Here is a 22445-nt window from a genome sequence, read left to right as displayed (position 1 = left end):
ATTTATCTGGAGAACCTGTCTCCCCCCAGCCTTATCTATTAAACATTCTATGGTCTCCCTGGTCTGAGCAATATGCTTGGAGAAATGCTGTCATAACGTGGCCTCCTTCCCAAAGGGGGAACAATTTCACAAAGGAATTCTCTGAGGATTCAGACCTAAGGGGACCAGACCCCCCACTGTGTGGTCCCTGGGCCCCTTGACCACCACACGCATCATTCAGGACCTCATATGGTATTCTGGCCGCCTCTGGAGCAAGATTAAGCTCAGTGGGCAGAGGACTGAGTCGAAATCGCTTCTGTGTTCCACGTGCCTGGCACAGACAGCGTCTGCCACATGTGCGTTAACGTTCGTGGCGTGAACAGGGAACAGAAGCCCGGGAGGGGGCTGGCTAGAGGGCCGGGCACTGCCTAGACAGACTCCGCTCTGGCTGGCGCTGCAGCACACCGAGGTACCCGGAGCTGCCCCCACGCTGAGAGTACCTGGGGCCACAGGGCACTGGGAGACAGCTGCTGGTGCTGAGGCCCCACGCTGTTGAGGTGGATCCCGCCGGGGGACAGGAGCGGCCGGTGCGGGAGGGCCCCGCCGAGCCGGTTCAGGTCCGAGCTTGCGGGGTCTCCCATTCCTGCATCGGGAGGCCCCAGGTCGCCGTGGGAGCTCAGCATGGCCTGGGCCTGCCTGTCGCTCGGGTAGGTCTTGGGCTGACTGTCCTCGCGCTGCTGGTGCTGGGGCAGGTGGCTCTGCTGGCAGAGGTGGTGGCCGTAGGGCTGCTGGGGCTCCTGGTAGTAGTACTGGGGCACGGAGCCCAGCTGGATCAGCTGGACAGCGTGCGCCTGCTCCGGGCCGTACTGGTGGGGGTCCCTGTGATAAGAGGGGGGCTGCAGGTGCATCTGCTGCTGCTGTTGCTGAGGCTGCTCTTGCAAGTGCTGCATCGCGGGTTGGGGCTGGTAATACTGAGGTATCTGCATCGGACCCTGCCGCTGCTGCAGCTGCTGTTGGGGCTGCTGAGGCTGCGGCGGGCGGGGCTGCGGCAGCGGCGGCGGCTGCTGCGGCAGGTCCTGCAGGGACACGTGCTGCTGCCCAGCCTGCGGCGCCGCCGCGTAATACTGGTGCTGCTGCATCTGCTGCATGTGCTGGGACAGCATCGGGGGGGCCTGCAGTGGCTGTCCTCCCTGCACTGGCACCTGAGCCAGCGGCTGCTGGTAGTCGTAATACAGGTGCCCCTGGCTGGCGTGTGGCCCTACCTGCAGGGCTGGCTTGGACAGCCCGCCGGGGAACCCAGGGTGAGCCTGCTGGGGCACCTGCTGGTAGCGAGCAGGAAGAGCCGGCGCTGGGGGCTCCATGGGCTTCTGGGACAGCAACTGGCGGAGGGCACTGTCAGGGGCCCCATCCATCACTGCCGACTGGGTGTGCAGCACCTGGGCCATATTGTTGACCTGAATTCGCAGGTTTTGGTTGGCGAACACCTGGGTGAAGGAGTCTAGCTTGTGCAGGACACCGCTGGTGAGTTTCTGGGTCCGGATCTCGCTGGCCTGGGAGTAGGTATATTGGTAGCCATCGGTGGGCTCAGGCTGGGCCGGGGTCCCCCACATCATGTTTGAGTTGGTCAGGTTGCCGCGTAGCTGGACATGGTTTCCAGGCCCGGTGTGACCTGCCCACCCTCCCTGCCTCGAGCTATCCACTTGGCCCAGGTTTTTGGAGCCAACAGGCAAGCCTAGACCATCCCGAGTATCTTGAGGGAAGTGGGGGGAGATGGGTGATGCCTGAGGGGCCTCCATTCCAGCCCCTGTGACTGTATTCCCATAGTTGTGGTTCAGCCCGCCATGGATGCCAAGTGGGGTCTGTTGGTAAAAAAGGTTCTCACCACTGTGGGCCACGTGATTGGTCTTGTAGAGTTGCTGATCCCCCATGGCGCCTGCCTTGGCCGGGAACGTCCAGCCACAAAACCATAAAAAAAAAAAAAAAGGTCAATGAAACAAACCCAAAAGGACTGAAACCCTGAGAAGCTGAGAGAAGGTGTCCACACTATTCCACGGCTGACATGTCTGTGAACGTGGCTGCAGCCAGATGTTCCTGTTGGCCCGTACCACTCATGTGCAGAGCGGGGGGATTGACATGGTCCCGCGGGCCGAGGTATGGACCGAACACTGCCGGGGTGCAGAGATGCCGCGCACACCTGCAAGACAAGGTGCAAAGCACAGGACCGGATTTACTTGGACGCTCCGCAGGAACAATGACATCTACCCTGACCAGTTAGAGAATTCAATACAAAACAGGAGACTTGATTGGAAATAGCCTGTTTCATACACTGCACACCCTTTACACTGATTCTGCAGATCTGGGCCCTCATGGGAGATGGGAACTCTCTTACTTTCCAGCCATTGTTCCATGGCTCATTAGTTCATTGATTTGTTAATTCATTGTTTTGCTCACTGATTAATTCCTCCACTCTTCTGGGACTTGGCACTATCCTAGGACCTGCAGGGGATGTGAAGAAGGTTAAGCCATTCATTTATCAACTTACCTGCTCAACAAATACTTACTAGACACCTACTAAGTATAAGGCACAATGCCAGGAAATGATTATGACATGGGCCAGCTCTTGAGGTGTTTATGGTTAGAAAAGGTGATGATGGGTCACATGAATAAATACGATGCCAGAAGGAAGGATGCACGTAATAAAAAGGTAAAAATAACAGATATGGGAACTCAGACTGGAGAGCTTATGCCAGATAAGAACGGAACCGGAGAAAGTTTCCAAGGGGAGTACTGCACACATGAGTTTGCCTGTCCCGTCAACACAGTTCCCTGCTTTCTGAGGTCCCTGCTCAGGGAAACATCTCTGCACAGTGCTGACCTGGCATGAAAAACCATACTGGGACAAGTCTTAGAACCATGAACTAGGATATCTAGAGAGACTGGTTTAGTCTGGTTTGACTCAGACAGGTCCTTTAGGGGACATCTAACTGGGGTCTGCAAACCCCTGGGAGTACACGAAAACGTTCCAAGCAATACACACATGCACTCCAAGTTTTAAGAGAAAGTTTTTCTTTCTCTTAATTCCCAGATCCTCAAACTTCCATAGAAGCTGTTTTCTAGAACTGACTGGTGACGAAGGTGCAAGTTGACATTTTATACTTGCACTCTCACAACTGCCCTCCTTCTCTACAAAAGAAAGACAGACCTCTTACCCAATCCCAAATCTTAACTGGGCTTATTATCGCCCCAGTAAAACCCCCCTGGCCACCATCTAGAAAACAAGCAACTCTAATAAATGAGTGGTGAATCTTCTTTGAAGCTGGATGGTTTCCAATTCCTTTTTTTTCTTAGGAGGGCCTAACAGAAGTAATTAAAGTCTAATTGTTAGTGATAGATCGCTATGTGATTTTCGGTATAGAACTCAGAAGCAGATCAAGAACTGAGTGATCGGGGTGCCTGGGTGGCTCAGTCATTAAGCATCTGTCTTCAGCTCAGGTCATGATCCCGGGGTCCTGGGATGGAGCTCCACATCGGGCTCCCTGTTCCGCGGGAAGCCTGCTTCTCCCTCTCCCACTCCCCTTGCTTGTGTTCCCTCTCTTGCTGTGTCTCTCTGTCAAATAAATAAATAAAAATCTTTTTTAAAAAAAGGGGAGAACTGAGTGATCCTGTTTTAACAAAACTTCTATCAGTTCACACGAATGAGGATATTCAGGGCTTACATCTCTATGACTAAAAAATGGAAATGTAATCAATGTCGGCCCGTCTCAAATCTCATACAATACGTAATATTCTTCCACAAATATAAAAACAAACTGAAGAAATAACCCAATGCCAGCAGTATTCTATTTCTGGGCGTGGTGATAACTGTATTTATTCAAGTGAGTGTGCTCACTTGGATAATTCAAGCTGTACACTCTGGTCATATATAGGTATCTATGTCTTAAGTCAATAAAAAGCTTTATTTTAAAAAGTCATCCAGCATTACCATCTCACCAAGAGATGCATCTTCAATATAATTTTAGGTTTTATGTTTATTAATTATTTATCCGAATTAGCAATACATTTATGTTATTTTGATCAATCATGTCCTATTAATAATTGTTAACATAACTCAAACCAGAGAAAATTTTAATACTTAGAGCTTTATGATTTCAGGAAATTAAAGAAGTTTTAATTTCATATAAAATTGTTACAAATATGATAGGGAAACAAATGAAAGAGTTTTAAGCATAAAATAGATTACATATATTCCATTAGGATAAAATTCCACAGGGGAAGTGAACAGAAATAAAGTTTCAAGAAGAAAAAGGAACACTGACAATTAGTGAAGAGCGTGTTCATGCATTTTTAAAATGGATGATGGTGGATATCAAATGCCTATGGAGCTTAGATTCCACTGGATAAATTTAAAACAGTGACGTAATAGTTTTATTTAAAAATATCAATGTTTATAATATACTGGAAATTGCATCTTCTGCAAATGTATGATAAAAAATGTAGATGTAAACTGAAAATGTGTGAGGGGGGTCATTACATTTACCACATCCTTTTATGGGGGATTTTAAGCAGCAAAGTGTGAAGACCATTGCAGTAGCCCCCTCCAACCGGGAACTAGACTGAGTTGGTATCTGTCTCTTTCTGAATGATAGAGAGGGACAAATTCAGAGCAAGGGATTTGCTTTGGTTTGGTAGAATGAAGGGTGGATGAAGGGAACCAGTGGGAGGAAACCATGGCTGGCCAAGGAGAGCTAGAATAGATCCTGAATATGACCATGAATGGCTACTGAAGGCATCCGAGCAGGCACAAGGATGCTGGGCTTGATGGCGCTGAGCTTCAGAAGCAAGGAGACCCACTCCCCTCACCGAAAATGCGGTCCGTATCACCTGGGAGCTTGTCAGAAATTCAGAATCTCAAGGCTTCAGCTTCCATCTACTGAATCAGGATCTGCATTTTATCAAGACCCCCAAGTGATTCACGTGCACATTAAAATTTGAGAATTTTAGTAGGCTCTCGCTGCATCCAGGTGAGACATAACTAAGACCTGAATTTGGATGACGGCGAGCAGAACAAAGGGAGAAATGAGAGAAACATCCCCTGTGCTGCCACTGGGAAGTGAGTCTCCTTCAGGGGCTTATGACCCAGTCTGAGGAGACACCCCTTCTCTTCTCACACAAGCTCTCCTCCTTGACATCCCCACTCACCACTATACCTTGCTGACCCCCAGTCACTACTCCCAGTCCGGAGGGTCTGGGCTCCTGCTCAGCTGCCTACCCCAAATTCTACTTCCATATTCAAAGGCAAAGTCAACATCATGTTCCTCAGAATGGATGGTCCTCTAAACTCTTGCCCTCGACTCCTCCCTCTCCTTTAACCAACCCCACAACCTATCAATTTACCTCCTCATCTGTCTTCTGGACCATCCCAATAGCCTCCAACTCATCTCCCTGCTTTTGGTCTTGTCCATGCTACAGACAGCAGCAGCAGAATGAACTTTTCAAATATAACTCCGACCCCATCACTGTTCAAAATCCTTTGAGGGCATCCTAGTGCTCTTAAGGTTAAAAATCAAAATCATGAACAAGGCCGATCGGGCTCTGAAGTTTGTCCCAGTCTGGCAATGTATCTCTCTTTTCTTTGTTCTTTACCACCCTCTCATCCCACCACCCCAAGCCATTCTGGTCTTCTCTCAGTTTCTTGAAGCTGCCACACTGCCTCCCACCACAGGATCTTTGCACATGCTGGTGTGCCCCCACACCCCTAATTTGGAAAGCTGTTCCTTTTCCCATACTCTTTTCATTAGTCACATCCTGGGCATCCTTCATTCAGATCTCAGCTCAGACTGTATTTCTTAAGGAAGTCTACCCCGACCCCAACCACAAGTCAACATCAGGGTCATTTCTTACACATTCAATTTCTTTCAAACCACTATTCTCAGTCCATAATTGTACTTCCACCAGTGCCATTATTTGATTAATGGATTTCTCTTTATTAGAGCAGGGGCCATGTCTATTTTTGCCTATGATTTTATTCCCAAAACCTACCATAATGCCCAGCATATTGTAGGCCCTCCAATAGGGATTTGTTGAAGGAGGGGTAATATTTGTTGAATGAATGAATTGATGAATGAAAAAAAAAAAGTTAACAATGATCAAGTGTCCCACTGAATTGGTATCAGCAGAAAAAGACACAGTGTAGGGGGGATGAATGTTAAGTTCTTATGGAGAACAGTTAGGTTTACCTGGGTCGTGATGGACAAATAGAGTTCATACAGAGATGAGAAGACCAGGAAGGGTATTCTGGTTGAGGGAACGGTGTGTATAAAAGCGTGGAGTCAGGTGCAGGTGTCCATGTCAGGAACTCACTGATGATCAGACTGAACTTGTAGGCAGGGATCAATTGTGGGGGCTTTAAAATGACCGCTAGCAGTGTTATCCTGTGGGCACTAGGCCTGATGATAACAGAATGCCCTGCCTAGCTTAAACCTCACCACTTAACCTGCCTCAAAAGGCTTTGCACCACATTACCTCTCACAGGAAGAATTACTTATTGAAACTCACCAGATTCTGACCATGACCTGATTTCATGTCCCTCCACCATGCCCCTGTGGGTGGAATGGAAGCTAGATAATTTTACTTCTGTTGATGTGTCTGTTTTGTGTTCTGAGCTACAGGAATCTATTCTTTATTCTCTAATATTTTCAGAACTGGAGATGTAGTTTACTTACAAGTACAGAACCCTACAAAGTCAGAAGTGGTTCCTGGGTCAGCAGCATAAGCATTACACGGGAACTTGTTACAAATGCTAACTCTTGGCCCCTATCCAGGCCCACTGAATCAGAAACTTGTTCGGGGGACAGCAGTCTGTTTTAATGCGCCCTCTGTTGAGTCTGATGCCCTCTCCAGTTGAAGACTGCGGTAAAGCTCATCTGGTCTCCCCACATGACAGATTTAGAAGCTGAGGCCCAGAGAATAGTGCCTGGTTCACAGCGGCAGGCATTCAAGAATCATACGTCGAATGAAGAGAGGGGAAAATGACTTCCCTAGGAAGAGATAACGAGGTAGTGGCAAAACCTTGTGCTATTTATTTTACGTTAAATTTATTTACTTGACAGAGAGAGAGAGAGAGAGAGAGAGCCAGCACAAGCAGGGGGAGAAGCAGGCAGAGGGGGAGAGAGAAACAGGCCCACCATGGAGCAGCGAGCCCGATGCGGGGCTCGATCCCAGGACCCTGGGGATCATGACCTGAGCTGAAAACATACGCTTAACTGACTGAGCTACCCAGGCGCCCCTATCTTAGGTTAACTTTACAGATTTTTAAATTTTTATTTATTTACTTTCCCCAAGAACTTAAATACTTCCTGTGTATAAATTTATATATATATATATATATATATATAAATTTATACCTATATATAAAAATATATATATATATTTTAAGTAGGAACTATATTTATGTGGTTCAAAATTCAAAAGGCGTAACGGAATATACAAAAGAGTGAAAATACCCCAAATAAATAAGTGCTTAAAAAGAAAGTGAAAAGTCAGAGCAAATTTTTTTAAAAAGGGTATGCGTGAAAAATCTTCCTCTTGCCTCTATTCCCAGATACCCAGCAGCCCAGCTCTCTTGGGACAATCACTCAGATTCTTTTTTTTTTTTTTTTGAAAGATTTTATTTATTTATTTGACAGAGAGAGAGACAGCGAGAGAGGGAATACAACTAGGGTGGGTGGGACAGGGAGAAGCAGGCTTCCTGTGGAGCAGAGAGCCAGATGCGGGGCTCGATCCCAGGACCCTGGGATCATGACCTGAGCCGAAGGCAGACGCTTAACGACTGAGCCACCCAGGTGCCCCAATCACTCAGATTCTTGCATATTCAAGAAACATTTGCCTTTTGCAAAGATGGCAGCATGCCACAGTTCAGCATTTTGTCAAAAGGTATTTTAAGTATACATTTACAACCTAGAAACTGTTCTTGGCGGATTAGTCAATCTAGAATTGTCATACTACCATCTCAGGACTCAAGTCTTAATGATTTTTCTAATAAGGTAACTGCTTTGCTCATTATGTAAAACATTTCCTATTGGGTAATTGGCACCAGGAGCTTTTTCACTCATGAACTAATTAACAGAACTACTACTTTCATATTTCTTTGATCAATTCCTTCCTTAGAGCAAGACTCTGGGATTCCAGAGTGGAATCAACAAATGAAGGCTGACTCAGAACCCGAAGTGCCCTCTCTGTTCCCCCCGAAGCATGAGACTCACATGGCCTGCTTCCATGCCCATCTGCCCACTGGCTGTCCCGTCATTCCAAGGCAGGGACAGCATCCTACTCATATTGTGTCCCAGTGCCTGGGACACAGCAGATGCTCAATCAACGCTCATTGAACTGAGACGCTGAGCCAAGCAAATGAGACGGAGAGCACTTTACCCCTGACATGGACCCAGGGATGGAATCTATTATTTTCTGTTTCAAGCCAAGTGCCCTACAGCACCAGAGTCATGGGATACTGTAGATAATAAGGCTCTGCATAGACTTTTCAGCACAGGAGTTTTTCTGTATGGGGCCAGCTAGTAAATATTCTCAGGTTTGTGGGCCATACAATCTGTCACAACTTCCCAGCTGCAGCGTGAAAGCAGCCATAAAATGATACAGCACGAATGGGCGTGGCTGTGTTCCAATACAACTTTATTTACGGACACTGAAATTTGAATTTTACATATTTTTCTCATATCAAGACATATTACTGTTCTTCTGATTTTTTTCTTCAACCATGTACAAATGTAAAAACCCTTCTCTTAGCTCACAGGTGGTATAAAACCACGTGTGGGCTGGGTTTGGCCCCCGCCAAAGTTTGCTGACCCCTATTCTAATGCATCAAAGTCCCGTCCCCCACCCGCCCACCCCAGGAGCACCAGGAGACAGAGCACAATCTGCAAGGAGGCTATCCGTCCAAAAGGACTGTCCTTTGAACCAGAAAGAGAGAGAGGGAGGAAGTTGACTTTGGCCAAGGACTCAGCGGGACTTGTTTGCTTATAATTCAGCCGGGGTAACACCCCGCTCCCGCCAGACCACCACTGCTGGTTGGAGGAAGAAAAACCAAAAAGATTTTCCTTTTTCCGACACTGGGTCATCATTCAGAGACTGTATACACAGTCCCCCAAATGACTTGGCTTGGGTTTGGGGCAAGCCTTCCCCTCAGGTCTGTCAAAGAGCTTCATTTGGGTTCTCCTGGGATTCTTCGCAGTCCAGCTCTCGCCCCAGCTCCCCAGAGGCGGCAGAGGCCAAGGGCAGTTCTCCAAGGCGTGGGCCCACGGTTCATGGTCTCCTTTATAGCAATGTTGTCGTTCTAAATGCTTTCTGATTAGTCTTCTAAATAAAGCCGGTGGATATTTTATGATTCTGTAACCCAATTACTGTGGCCCAGTTCGGCCGATGATGGCTAATAGTACCAAAACGTTCCCCCTCGCAGAGTGACTGGTCTGCTCATTTCCTTGGCGGCCCGCTCTTCCCTGCCCTGGGTCTCTGCTGACTCCCTGTGGTGGGAGGATTTCCAAGACTGCCTTTGGGCTCCAAGGGACACTTATTTCTCCCTCTTTCAGACTCACCCTGTGGCATCAACTGTCCCTCTAAGCCCAGGAACCAGGAAGAAGCCTGACGCAGAGCCTGGGAACTTGCAAAATGGAGTTTGGATTTTGCTTCCTGTGGACAGCTCACCACCAGTACATGGCAATGGGAGATATTTCACTTTCTGGTGTGCAGGGTCCTGGTCCTCACTGTCATTGCTCACTCCTTTGGGCTAGCAGTAGTCCTCGACCAGGGAATCAACGCTGTCTTCCCCCAGTGACTGCCACGTGCCATTTCTTCTCTCCCTCCCCAGCTGGCATGGAGGATGTGGATGCTGAGGATGTGGGGAGATAAGGGATCACAGGAATCTAGGATGGCTTCCTGGAGGAGGCAGCCATGATATGAGTGTGCCTTGTTGATATATTTCTATATACAGTCTTTCAAACCACCTTCCTCCACAAATGGCTAGACCTGGGTAGGGATATTAGGAGTATGGGCTTGGACTCGTGAATATGGTGCAATTAGACAGAGGGGTGCTGGAGGAGCAAACAGGAGCCTCGGCTTTGGCTCCACTGACTCTCTGTGTGACCCTGGGCAAGTCATTTGCCCTGTCTGGACCTCAGCCATGTTTTTATGTGTCCAGATAATTAAAGCCAAGCTTTTCTAGAGGGAACCTGAATAAAATTCATAAAATCCCTGCCTCTTCTTTTATCAACTTGTAGAGGCTGAAATTAATGGTTCAGCATCTAATTAGTATTCAAGGTGTGGAGCAGACAACTGTTCAGGGGTGAATGCCCACAACTTAGTGACCGCTACGGGGTGTCTACCTCCTCCAGGACAGAGAAGTTAGGGAGGAGGAGGCAACTGATGTGAACTGATGTGGCCCAGCCCTTCCTGACTCCTCAGCACCACATGATATAACTGCTCTGGGAGACTAGAGTGGGACTTGCTCATATGCACCCAGTGGGATCCACGTTCATCACGTCAGGACAGATAAAGTCAGTCTCCCCAAGTCTCCTGGGGAGAAAGCGACATGGGGGGGCAGCGTAGGAAATTTATACCCCAAACTTAGGGTCCCTTAGATCTCACGGGAGCAATGTAATAGGCTCTGGGGTGGTTATGCCAGGGACGAGGTCCACACGGGCTGCCTGACTCCTCCATGAAGGCTCCTCCCAACCACAGCAGGCCCCTCCTGGTGGTGGGGAGGCTGACAGATGATGCAGCCAAGAGGTCTGCAGAGAGAAGGCAGGGCAGGGGGATCATCCGAACAAGCCACACGGGAGGCCCCGAACACTGGCTACTCCATAAGAACATGTTTCTCCCAAGGAGGAGTTGCTAGGAGAATTTCAGTATCCACCAGCAACCATAATGAAAACCTTACCTGTGCCAGGAGACCTGACCAGGTCATAGCTGCTGGCCTCAAGAGGCTTACAGCTGCGTAAGGGGACTGGGGACTTCACAGCCCGGAGACCAGCCACCTGTGCCCTGCCCGTCCTTTATATTCTTTCATACAGCCTCACCCCAAGGACCTACTGCGCCAGGACTCTGCTAGAGGAGATAAAACCCTGAAAACCTGCATCTTTAAGCTCATGGGTCTGGGGGAACGAGGCTGGGGCGGGCTTCCTAAAGACTCCAAGGAATTTCACAAGGAGGAGGCAGAGGAGGGCCTCCAAGGGGGCAAGGTCACCCCAGCCAGGGCCCAGGAGGCACAGTGGCCAGACACCTGCTGTTGGGGATGGGGGTGGGTATCTCTGTGGGGTGTCCAACTGGAGGGGGCTGGGCCTGGGTCCACAGGGAGGATCCACCACTCCTACTCCCAAGGACCTAGGACTCGGGTTTTGTGAATCAACACGGGACTGCAGCCAAAAAAGGATCCCCATCCCTGAAGCTGTCCAGGGCAGGCCAGGGTAGGGCAGGGCTGGGAGAATGGAAGATTCCCCTCCAACTGCTCTGACGATGCCCTAGGGAGTGTGGCGGATGAAGAGGGACTGAAGGGGTGCTGGCTGGTAGGTAGATCTGACGCCTGTACTCTGCCTCCAGCCTCAGAGTGAATTATAAATCTAAGAAAACACAAGTCAAGCTTCTGAGGGCTCCATTCCTGTCTGTCACTCAAGCCCCACACCGAGCACCCTGGGCTGAGCCGCCAAGAGAGCCTCTAGCAGGTCCGTGGTACAGACTGGCTTCTTCTGCAGGGGACAATGAGGAGGCCCTGGGATCGACCAGCCCGTAGATTCTCCTGCCTCAGGACTCTACGTAGGCTGCCTGGTCAGGGCTTCTGTTCCCAAATGGGGCCACTGGCTTGGCTTTGGTCTGTGGCCTTTGAAGTCTGACGTCTTTATAAAAAACAGACGCCGCTGGACACCAAGGTCACAAAGATGGGGAAAGGGGGCTTGGGGAAAACACAGCCCTTCTTTCTGGAAAACAGCTTATAGCTCACTGGGTAATCAAGTAAGTGATGCTCCCTTGCAGGTAAAGTAATTGCGCCTTAGTGTTCTTGGTCTGGGGCTGTCGGTTGGTCGGCTGCTGTCTCTCGGCTCTCCTGCCTGCATTTCAGACACGGGGCTCCCAGGGTTAGGATGTGAGTGCCACGTCTGGGCATTTGGTAACCAGCAGCAGCAACAGGGCCCCATCCTGGGGCAACGCCACGGCTCCTAGGCTCTTCACTTGGACGATCAGGGGGCTAAGACAAGCATCCCCACAGCCCTTTCTGGCTCAGAGTTCTAAGACTTTGGGGGAAATTTTGGGAGTCAGGAAACAAGCCAGAGGGACCTCTGTGTCTGGGGCTGGAGGCCTTCCCAGAGGCACTTCCTGAGTGGCTCCCTCCTCCAGACCCCTGCAGATTGGATTCTAGCCTATCATCATGGCTCACGCCCCCACCTTTCCAACGCTGAGGGCAGCTGGAGGCCCACCCTGCTCAGCTCTGGGCCCCAGCCTCTGCCTCCTGCCTGGCACCGTGCTAACTAGGTGTTGGCTTAGTGAAGCCAGACAGAAGGCCTCAGAGCCCACGTCAAACTTCCTGTCACTCTGTAGCCCCCTGACCAAGGTTTGACTCTGTGGCTTGGCCGCCCTGAGATGTCTCCTTTGTCCTTCGTTGTGTGGAGGAAGGCTGGCCTCCACCAGATGAGAGAGGCTCCTGGTCCCAGGCCTCTCGGAAAGCTGCTGAGCACAGGCGAGCAAACAGTGAACAGGCCACAGGGGTGAACATCCTGCAAGAGGCGAAGCTGATGGAGCCGCAGAGACCAGTTTTGTCAGGAGGGCCTCGTGCCAAATCACAGCATGCCAAGGTGAAGAACACCCGTAAGCTTTAATCTACAGATGCTTCTAAGAATTCAAATGTTATAAAGTTGGAAGCGAACATTCCCAACAACCCCCTCACCTGAGATTCCCACTGTTGAGTTCTGGATGCAGATGATGGGATGGACACAAAGCTTGGTTTCCGACTACCCAAGAGGCTACTGACAGGCCTCAGGGAATCAAGAGCATATCTTGCCCTTTTCTGGGTTTGCTCCCTCCTCTGGTGATCCTTTACATCCTGGTAAGCCCCCAAACCTGTCCGGACTTGCCCAAGTCCGATATTCTATTGGTCACTGGTCCCCATTGTCTCACTGTCTCAAATTCTTACATATATATCCTTAAAGATTTTATTTATTTGAGAGAGAGAGCGTGCGCACAAGTGAGAGAGCACAAGCGGGTGTGGTGGGGTGGCAGAAGGAGAGGGAAAAGCAGGCTCCCCGCTGAGTAGGGACTCGATCCCAGGACCCTGGAATCATGACCTGAGCCGAAGGTAGAGGCTTAACCGACTGAGCCACCCAGGCGCCCCTCACTGTCTCAAAGTCTTGCCCAACCAACTTCCCTTTGCTCCTCTGAAACCAGGAGGCTGCAGTGATGCATCCACCAGGGGCCCCTGTGGCTTAAATGAGAGGGCAGAAACGGGGCCCCTAGAGCCTGGGAGCCTTGGGGAGAGTGAGGACCAAACCTCAGAGGAAGGATTTACAGGCCCAGAGACACATCCTTCTGCTTGATGGAAATATTACTCCATCACGGAGTCACCTCAGGTATTCTATTTTTCAACCAAAGCTTGATTTTAAGTTCTAAAGGCACAGAATTGTGTTTTAATCCCTCTGTTTGTACGTCTCTCCCTCCCCTCTCCACTGTGCCATGACCAGTGCTGGGCTCAAAGCAGATCCACTCATCATGGAATGCAGAAAACAAGTTTGTCAAACATCAACGCTGTGTGCCTGGCTAAGGATTAGGAAGTGAAGGAGACAATCCCCTTCCCAGAAAGCTGATGTGGCCCCGTGTTAAGCCTAGGTAGGATGCCAGCCTAAGAATGTTCCCAACAGTGCCCAGACGTCCTCCAGCCCTGTGTGGAGATAGATTGCAGAGGGGCAGGCTGCAGCTGGGAGGAGAGCAGCAAAGACCCCCACCGCCATGCTGATGAGCTGGACCAACGCTGCTGAGCAGATGGGAAGAAAGAATGATAAAGGTAATGTGGCTATAACATGCATGGGATGCCGACCTGGGGCCAGGCACAGTGCCAAGTCCTTCACACGCCCCTCACACGCACCCCCACACCCCGGTGGGAACCCGCACCCATCACACTTCACTGCCTTACCAATCTCCCACAGACACCCTGAGATAGCATTCTCAGAAGAGTCCCCTTACGAACCTCTGTGAGAATCTCTTTAGGATACACACCCAGGCTCTCAGAATTCCCTTTCTAGTAAGTTGGTTACAGAAAAGACAACAAATGACACATATGAACGACCTACAGTATTATTTTGAATAGCCAAAGATGGAAAACATCCCAAATGCTGACCGGTAAGGGATGGATTAAAGAGAATTATGGAATAACCACATGGTGGAATACTATGCAGCTGTTAAAAAGAACAAGGAAACTCTCTATGGACTGATATGGAAAGCTGTCCAAAGTTAAAATAGAATATACACACAGCTGTAAAGACTCGATTCTCATTATTAGCAGTCATATATGTCCTGTGAAGTCACCAAGAACACTGAATTAGTGAACACTCTTACCACTGCTTCTAAGGGAAATACAAGTTAGGTCCCCACGAGGTCACAACATTTGCATCAACTGAGCGGTACATAACCTCGTTTTACATGTGTTTCTGCTTCAAGGCCCCTTATTCCATATATATTGCTGATTCGTAAACACCAAACTCACAGCCAACAGCCCTGTAGCTCTTACTTACATGAAGCTTATCTAACAAGTATTCTCTCCATAGGTCACACGCAACCTGGCACTTAGGAGCACTAGCCAGCGTGTCAGCACCATACCTGGGGGCCACTTTAAAACAGCGAAGTCAACAGGAAGCACAAAAACGTGAGAACTGTGGCATGAAAGAGGCTGGGAAAAGGACATCTGTTTACAGCACGAGAGCACAACAGCAAGGCATCGCATCACGCTGGGCAGCCTCAGCTGGGGATGTGTGTCGGGCAAATCCAATGTTCCACTGCCCTGACGTGTCCGTCAATGACTTCCAAAGTGTCACCAAATATCGATTTGGGGGTTATAAATAAATTTAAGAGAGTAGAAGAATTCGCAAATACGGAATCCATGAATAGTGAGGATCCACTGTAATATTCATAGTTGGTTGTTGTGCATAAAGAAAACCTGGAAGGATCCAAGAAACCAGTAAGAGTTGTCTGTGGGGAGGGGCTGTGTCTGGGCTGCATAGGAATAGTGGGAAGGAGACTTCATTTTAGAGCTTTTTATGTTTCTCTCAATTATTGAACCACGGGAAGCTATTACTTCAAAAATAAACAGACGTCATAAAACACTGAAAAGCCTTCATGTACACTTAAAAGCACTACGTTCACGCCTTAACATTTTATTTTAACTTCAAACACAAATATCTTACGAATCTTTTTGAGGCAGGGTCCAGACCTCTGCGCATAGGTCAGTTGACTAGAGCCGTGCATTTGTTTTTTCAGCATAAATCACCCCCCGCCCCATGCATCATGGGTCATTTTCTAGTCCGGCACCCGTAAAAAGGAGCTGGAAGGTGAGGGCGCCAGTCTGACAGGCACATCGTCTCTCGCCTCCCAGGGCCAGTCTCCAGCAGTGCTCGTGCACATACCTGGGCAGGGATTTTTCTCGAAGCGGCTTGCTTCCGTCAATTCTTTCCAAAGCATTCAGTTCACTTTTCACAGAAACAGCATTTCTATTTCTTTCATGCGCTCAGAGATCATCGAATTTACGTTACACTACTGAGCACAACTGGCGTAAGCAGGTGCTCGTGTAGCCCGGGCCACCCCGTGATGGTGGGGGCTGTGCAGGCGGTCTGGGGGCTGAGGGAGCGGGGCAGCCGCGGGCCGGCAGGTAGAAGGGGGCTGACGACTGCCTCACCTGTGCGTGAATGCGCCTTGTGAACCGGAATACACCACAAAAATGCAGGATGTCCTTGAAGAGTGTCTTCGTGTATGTTACGTGTCAGTTACGTCCATGGGTCAGAGGACTACAGGCAGAGGGCTGGTCCCCCTGGGGCTCAGAGCAGAGCTGGGGGGGGGGGGCTAGGCCCTTGGAGAACAGCTTCTGAAGGCACAGACCTTCCTCAAAGCCCTTCAAGGTAGGATTTCTGACAAAGCGGACATTCAGCCATCCTATTTTTAGCAAAAGGTAGAGGAAAGGCAGGTCTGGATGATCTCCATAAATGCCCTATGAACCCCCAGAGAAGCTATTTGGGATTGAAGTCCTCAGTCTGGGCCTCCCGCCCCCATGCCCCGCACCTGGTTACGGGGGGAAGGGGCCAAAGTCCATGACCTGAACCCAAAAGGCCTTTGCCTCAGCAGATGAAATGGAGGCTGCAGGCACTGACTCCCTCTGCTTCCTGGGCCCAAAGGAACTTTCGTGCCTCCACCCCTGCCTCAATTCCTTCCTCTTCACTCGCCTTAAGTACTGGAGGGGCCTGAATCAGAAACCTGGGACCCCAAGAGTGCAATCCCCCCTCACTTCCAATGGGTTATCAATTCCTGTCGACCTCTCCTCCATGGCATTCCCTGGCCATCTTCTCCCCATTCCCCTGCCAAGTCTACAATAGAGTCTCTTCATGGCCAGCCTCACTCCCTCCAGCCCGCTTTCCACCCAGTAGCCCTGCCCATGCCACCCCTCTGCCCGAAACCGCCAGTGCTCCCCCTGCCGACAGGAGAAGTGTCCCCACAGCTCAGCCTGGCACAATTTGACCTCATCTACCTTTGCACCGATTTTCCCCAACCATTCCCCCATACATACCCCAAGCACCAGACTTAGGGAGCTACCCTGAGTTTCCAGAATGTTGGTCCCTCTGCCTGAAATCACTTTCTCTCATTCTCCATCTTCTCAGCCTACAAGTTCCTGCTCAGACTTAGCGACTTTCATGAAACCTTCCTGGATTCTCAGACATGCGCTGTAACAAAATATCTGCATGCCCACTTTATAGCAGGCACAGTGGATAAAATGGGGCTCAGTGTCAGCCCTCGTGGGGCTTGCAGTCTGGGGAGGCAGTGTCGGACCCAGACAAATATAATTCTGTGACCATGATGAATGGCTATAATACCGGGTCATGACCTCAGCAGAAAGCTCTGAGAAGGATCCTCTGAGGAAGTCACAGTGATGCCACTGGAAGGATGAGAAGGGTGTGGAAATGGTGTGAAATGTCACGTTCCAGACAGAGTCAAGGACAGAACGGGCAAAGGCCCTGGGGCAGGTGGGAACAAGGTAGACGTAAAGAACCAAAAAAAAGGGCCAGAGTGGCTGCAGCGCAGGACCAAGGAGCATGGCGATAAAACTGGAAGGGGGGCAGGGGCCAGACCACTCAAGGTTCTTGAGGGTAAGGATTGTTATCTTTACCCTAAAAAGTAATGGGGAACCATAAAAGTGTTTTGAGTGGTGTGTGTCTGTGTGTGTGTGTCTCTTCTAAGCATGTGTGACTGACCAGATTTCCATCTTGAAAAGGCTACAGTGTAGACCAGAGGTCAACAAAGTTTTTCAAAATAAAGGGCCAAATAGAATACATTCTAGGTGTTGCAGCCAGATGACAAAACCAAGGCTATGATGTAGACACACATGTAATGAGGGAAACACACATTTCTACAAATTTTTCAAGGAAACTCAAAATATAATTAATAACGGAGTACTTTTTTTGTTTTGGTAATACAGATCTGCTAAGGAGAAGAGTGGGAATATTTTTTGGAGGGATAACATGTTGCCTAACTGGGGTTCAAAGCTAGGGTTCCCATATCATCCAGTGTTTATATGTACAACCATTTTTAGCTCACAGGCCATAGTTTGTGGACCCGTGGTGCAGACATGGACTGGAGGAAGGTGAGGGGGGACACGGGGCACTTAGCTTTACAGTGGTCCAGGCCAGGCAGCTCACACGTGGGAGGTGACGGAGGGGCATTTTGGGGTGAACCTGGCAGAACTTAGTGATGGGGTGGGTATGGGGGCACGGCAGGGGCAGGTGTCAAGATGACGCCCTGATGTTGTGTTCGCGCCTGTGAAGATGGGGCACCGTGAGAGTTCAGTTTCATTTGGAGACCTATAACAGGAGCTGCCCCTGAGGCAGCTGGACTGGGGGCTCCCGGGCTGAGAGGTCTGTGAGTTCCCTGACAACAGGTAATACGTGAAGGCAGGGGCATGAGGAAGAACGTCTGCAGGGCGAGCAAGGATGGGCCCAGGACTCTGCGAATCATTACACCACTCAGCACGCTGTGCCCCACTGGGCTATTGCCTCCACCATCAGGCTAGCACCTCTTCTGAGGAGTGCCTCATCAACTCTGTCTTCAGGGGCCAGCATATGACGTGGTACCCATTGGGCACTAAGGACATGAGAGAGGGAGGGAGGGAGAGAGGAAGGGGAGACCTTTTGTTTCTACAGGATAACATGGAAAAGACCCCCTCAATTCACAAGGGAATCCTTCTCTGAAGAGCAGACCACGTCCTTCCCAAGAGCTGCTTTCGATAAGGGTCACTGGACCCTCCCCAATCATGTTAAATTGTCCAAGCACGTGAGTGCACACACACATTTACACACAAATCTCCTCCCCACCAACCCTTGCAACATGAGTTGGTGATGGTGTATTAATAACACACCCATCAGCTGTCAGTTCAACATGTCTAAATATTATGTTCCATCACCCAGAACATCATTTTTTTAAATTAAAAAAAAAAAAAGGCAAAATGGCAATTCCACTCACAGCAAGGGGGGGGAGAAAGCAAAAAAAGCCACAGGTTAAAGAAAATCAATTTTTCTCTTTTTCCCATTTTGTTTGTTTGTTGTTATTGTTTTTAAAAAGAAGCTCATGGTTCCATCTCTTTAACAGCCCAGGGATGAGATCAATGCAGAATGACCTGCCCTGATGACCACGGGTGTGTCTGCTGACATCTGTGGAGCTCAGAGCAGACTGGTCCCCTGGTCCACAGCCACAAATCCTCTGGCCCAATGTGGAGTCTCTGACAGGGACAGCAAGGAGTTCACAGGAGGGTGTGTATATCCTCATGGCCAATAGTAACATTCTGGAAAGAGGTGCACAAAGCACAGACATGCACTGTTCCGTTTTGTCCTCACAACAAACGTGTGAACGCAGAAGTGCTTTCCCTATTTAAAAGATGAGGTGGGGGTGCGTGAGTGGCTCAGATGGTTAAGCGTCTGCCTTCGGCTCAGGTCATGATCCTGGGATCCTGGGGTCCTGGGATCGAGCCCCGAATCAGGCTCCCTGCTCAGCGGGAAGCCTGCTTCTCCCTCTCCCACTCCCCCTGCTTGTGTTCCTTCTCTCGCTGTCTCTCTCTGTCAAATAAATAAATAAAATCTTAAAAAAAAAGATGAGGGAATTAATATGGAGGGGATCTGCCCAAGGTCACACAATTAGTGACGAAGGGCGGGGCCTCAAACGCTCTGATGCCCAAGGATGAGGCTTCCTGTGGTATTCTGCAGGGTCCCTGGTTCCCCATCACAGATCTGATTAGCATGAAGCTACTTCCCCCGAGTTGGAGCCTTCCAGCTTTCTCTTTGACTCCGGAAGGGTTGAGGAAAGCCAGTTTTACCACAGTACAGACATGCCCTGGGAATCTGGACATCAGCCCTGAGCAACCCTTCAACCCTCTAGCATATAGCCAGGAACTTGCAAGTATGAAAAAGATGCACTTTACACCAAAAAAAACTTCCTATTTCTAGTCTGAAAGGGCTAAGCTCCAGTGGTTTTTTTGTTTTGTTTTGTTTTTTAACACATCAGGAACTTCTCCCTGGAGAGAAACACATGGGGGGTGTGGCAGGGCATTTTCCTCACAGAAATGCTCAGACCACTATTCTGGAGTCAGAAGACCAGAATTCAAATCCTAAACTTCCACTGGCAAAGTAAGAACGCAGCAGGCTGATCTTGTCTCTTTTTTTTTGGAGCCTCAGTTTGGACTGAGGAATGCCAATACCTACTGTTCCATTTTTTTTCGTGAGGATTAAACAAGAGAACGTACGGGACGTGCGTGGCACCCAGTGAGGACTCATGGAGCCTCACCACCCGGGGTGGGGTTCCTGTTGTTTTGTTTTGACTTGGGTACCGTTTAGATCAGGCCTCAATGACTCAGTCGTGATTGAATCGGTTTGGTTATCCGTTTCCTGGGCAACCTTGAGCCCTCCCTTTGTTTCAGTTAGCAGACTGGTGCTCAGGGGGCAGGCACTGCTAGAAGTGGACACGGTAAGGAAGATAGAAAAACTGTAAAACCACCCGCTGGGAAACCTCAGCAGTCCGGGGCCCTCTGGTGCAGGGACCAACAACCACACCTACTCCACTACCCTCTGAAAGCACCACTGCATCAGGATGCCTTCACTTTTAGCCTTCACAAAGATCCAGAGACACCATGGAAAGCCTCACGCGCATTTAGCATACTCTTCACCAGGCAGAGAAATAACAAGAAGAACGTAAATGCTCATGGGACTTGCTCCTTGTTGAGGAGAGCTTTCCAGGCCAGTCATCCCCTGCAAGAGAGGCCTTCGGCTCTCCAAGGGTCAGTGCAATTCAGGAGGTGCCTGAGAGGGGCTCGGAGTGGGGCCACAGGTCAGGCCAAGTTCTCCCACGCGGTTCTGCTCTCCGGGGTCTAGCCCTCAAGCAGTTCAAGATCCCCAGAGAGGAAAAGAGAAGTAATTATTTAGTGGCCATCTACAGCTTAACAATACCCGTGGTTATCATTCAAGAAGAAAGTGTGCCCAGTTACCCAGAAAGAGTCACTTCATTCCCTCCATGATACCAGATAAGGAGATAGTCTACTTTCTTTCCTGTTTCGAGGGCCCCAGCTCTCAGATTCCTGGAAACTGGCAGTAACTGTCTCTATTTGCAGTTTCCTTACTTTTAGTCACAGCCTCTCAGCCTGCCTCAACAATGGTCCCTCGAAGGAAGCTGGGACACACCGTGTGATGCGGCTGTCCCAGGGAAGTGGCCAACCCCTGCTGCCTGGTCTGATGGGAAAATGAAAGCTTGCCCAGCGGAAGCACCAAACTCTCTCAGAGCCCATGCCAAGGCAGGTGTGAGAGAAGGAAAAAGGAGGCCAACCTAAGGCCTACCGTGTTGAGGGCACTCACAACCCATTATTTTTCTGTGAGGCGGACCTGGCAGGAGGCTGCATTCCCATTCTGAACTAAGCTATAGAAGCTCCGAGGGAGGAGGAGGTTTCCAAAGGATCACCCATGCCAGTAGCAGCAAACTCGAGGGACTCGAGGGCAGAGGCCTCCGGTCCCAGGCCAAAGAGCCCCCTAAGAGACCACGAAACCACTGCCACTAAAACGGGACTAGGGCCACCACGTGACTTGAACGTTCTCCAAAAATACTAACAAGAAGGCATCACGAAAGTGCAAAAAACAAATTCCTATTTATTTCTATTCCATCGATAAAAATGTCCCAGCCTTCTCTGAATAGCTCCCATTTTGTCTTCCTTCTCCGCCCCCCCGCCCCCCCGCCCCCCCGCCACACTCTTGTTGGTCTTTTGGACCTAAACCAAGTCTTCCCTCTCCTTTTGATTATGTGCACATAGATTATCTCCCTCTTCATGGGACACTCACAGGAAATTTAAACATTCTCAGACGGGGTTCTTTTAAGCCCACTTCCCCTGCCCTCCACCCCCACCCCTCACCCGGTTGCTGGTGTATTCAGGAAATGCAAACCCAATATAAAGATAACCCGGACCAAACAGAAAAGGAGACTGGCCCTGTGACCTTGTTGGGCAAATGACTTCCCCTCCCTGCACCTCAGACTCAGCTTCCACAGAACGAGGAGGTTGGGCCCAATGGGCTGCCAGGAGGTCCCTCTGGCTCTGACTTCCCAAGGCTCAGCTGGGTGAGCACCCCCAGCACCCCCCATGGTCCCACAGACACCCAACAATCCTGAGCTAGGATACTGAGGCACTGGGGTTTTCTACTACTCACACCTGATCCCGAAGGATCCTACTGCAGTGGTTCAAGAGTGCTGGGAGTCAGGACACCTGAATCCAGTCTCAGTTCTGCCACCTTTTTCAAAAGGGAAGAGAGTGAATGGGAGAGGGTATCTGAGCAGACTTAAGCTCCAGCTACTGTGTTTTAATTTTAAAAAAATAGAATAGTGTATAGGATTAGTATAATAAAGATTTTTTTTTAATATTTTATTTCTTTGTCGGGGGGGGGTAGACAGAGTGAGAGAGAGCACAAGCAGCGGGAGCAGCAGGCAGAGGGAGAGGGAGAAGCAGGCTCCCCAAAGAGCAGGGAGCCCGATGTGGGGCTCAATCCCAGGACCCCGGGATCATGACCTAAGCCGAAGGCAGATGCTTAACCGACTGAGCCACCTAGGCGCCCCTATAATAAAGATTTTTAAAATATTTTTAGAGGGGAGACCACCCAACAGTGAGAAGCAACTGATGATCAATCTCCAGAGCAGCACTT

General features: G+C 49.7%; 1 protein-coding gene across 2 annotated transcripts in view; it reads right to left on the bottom strand.

Annotated features, from left to right (window-relative positions):
• Positions 1-22445, bottom strand: part of TRERF1 (transcriptional regulating factor 1) — a 196823-nt gene that overhangs the window by 36356 nt on the left and 138022 nt on the right. For both annotated transcript variants that reach the window (XM_032409823.1, XM_032409824.1), the window contains exon 5: positions 480-2173. In XM_032409823.1, the coding sequence (XP_032265714.1) occupies positions 480-1907 (1428 nt within the window). In that variant the 5' untranslated portion in view covers positions 1908-2173. The remainder of the gene's footprint in view (positions 1-479; positions 2174-22445) is intronic.

Source organism: Phoca vitulina, unplaced genomic scaffold (genome assembly GCF_004348235.1).
Source record: "Phoca vitulina isolate PV1807 unplaced genomic scaffold, GSC_HSeal_1.0 scaffold11, whole genome shotgun sequence".
In the NCBI taxonomy this organism is placed as follows: Eukaryota; Metazoa; Chordata; class Mammalia; order Carnivora; family Phocidae; genus Phoca; species Phoca vitulina.
The sequence above is the reverse complement of the archived record's forward strand: the minus strand, read 5'-3'. Positions and strand labels throughout refer to the sequence as shown.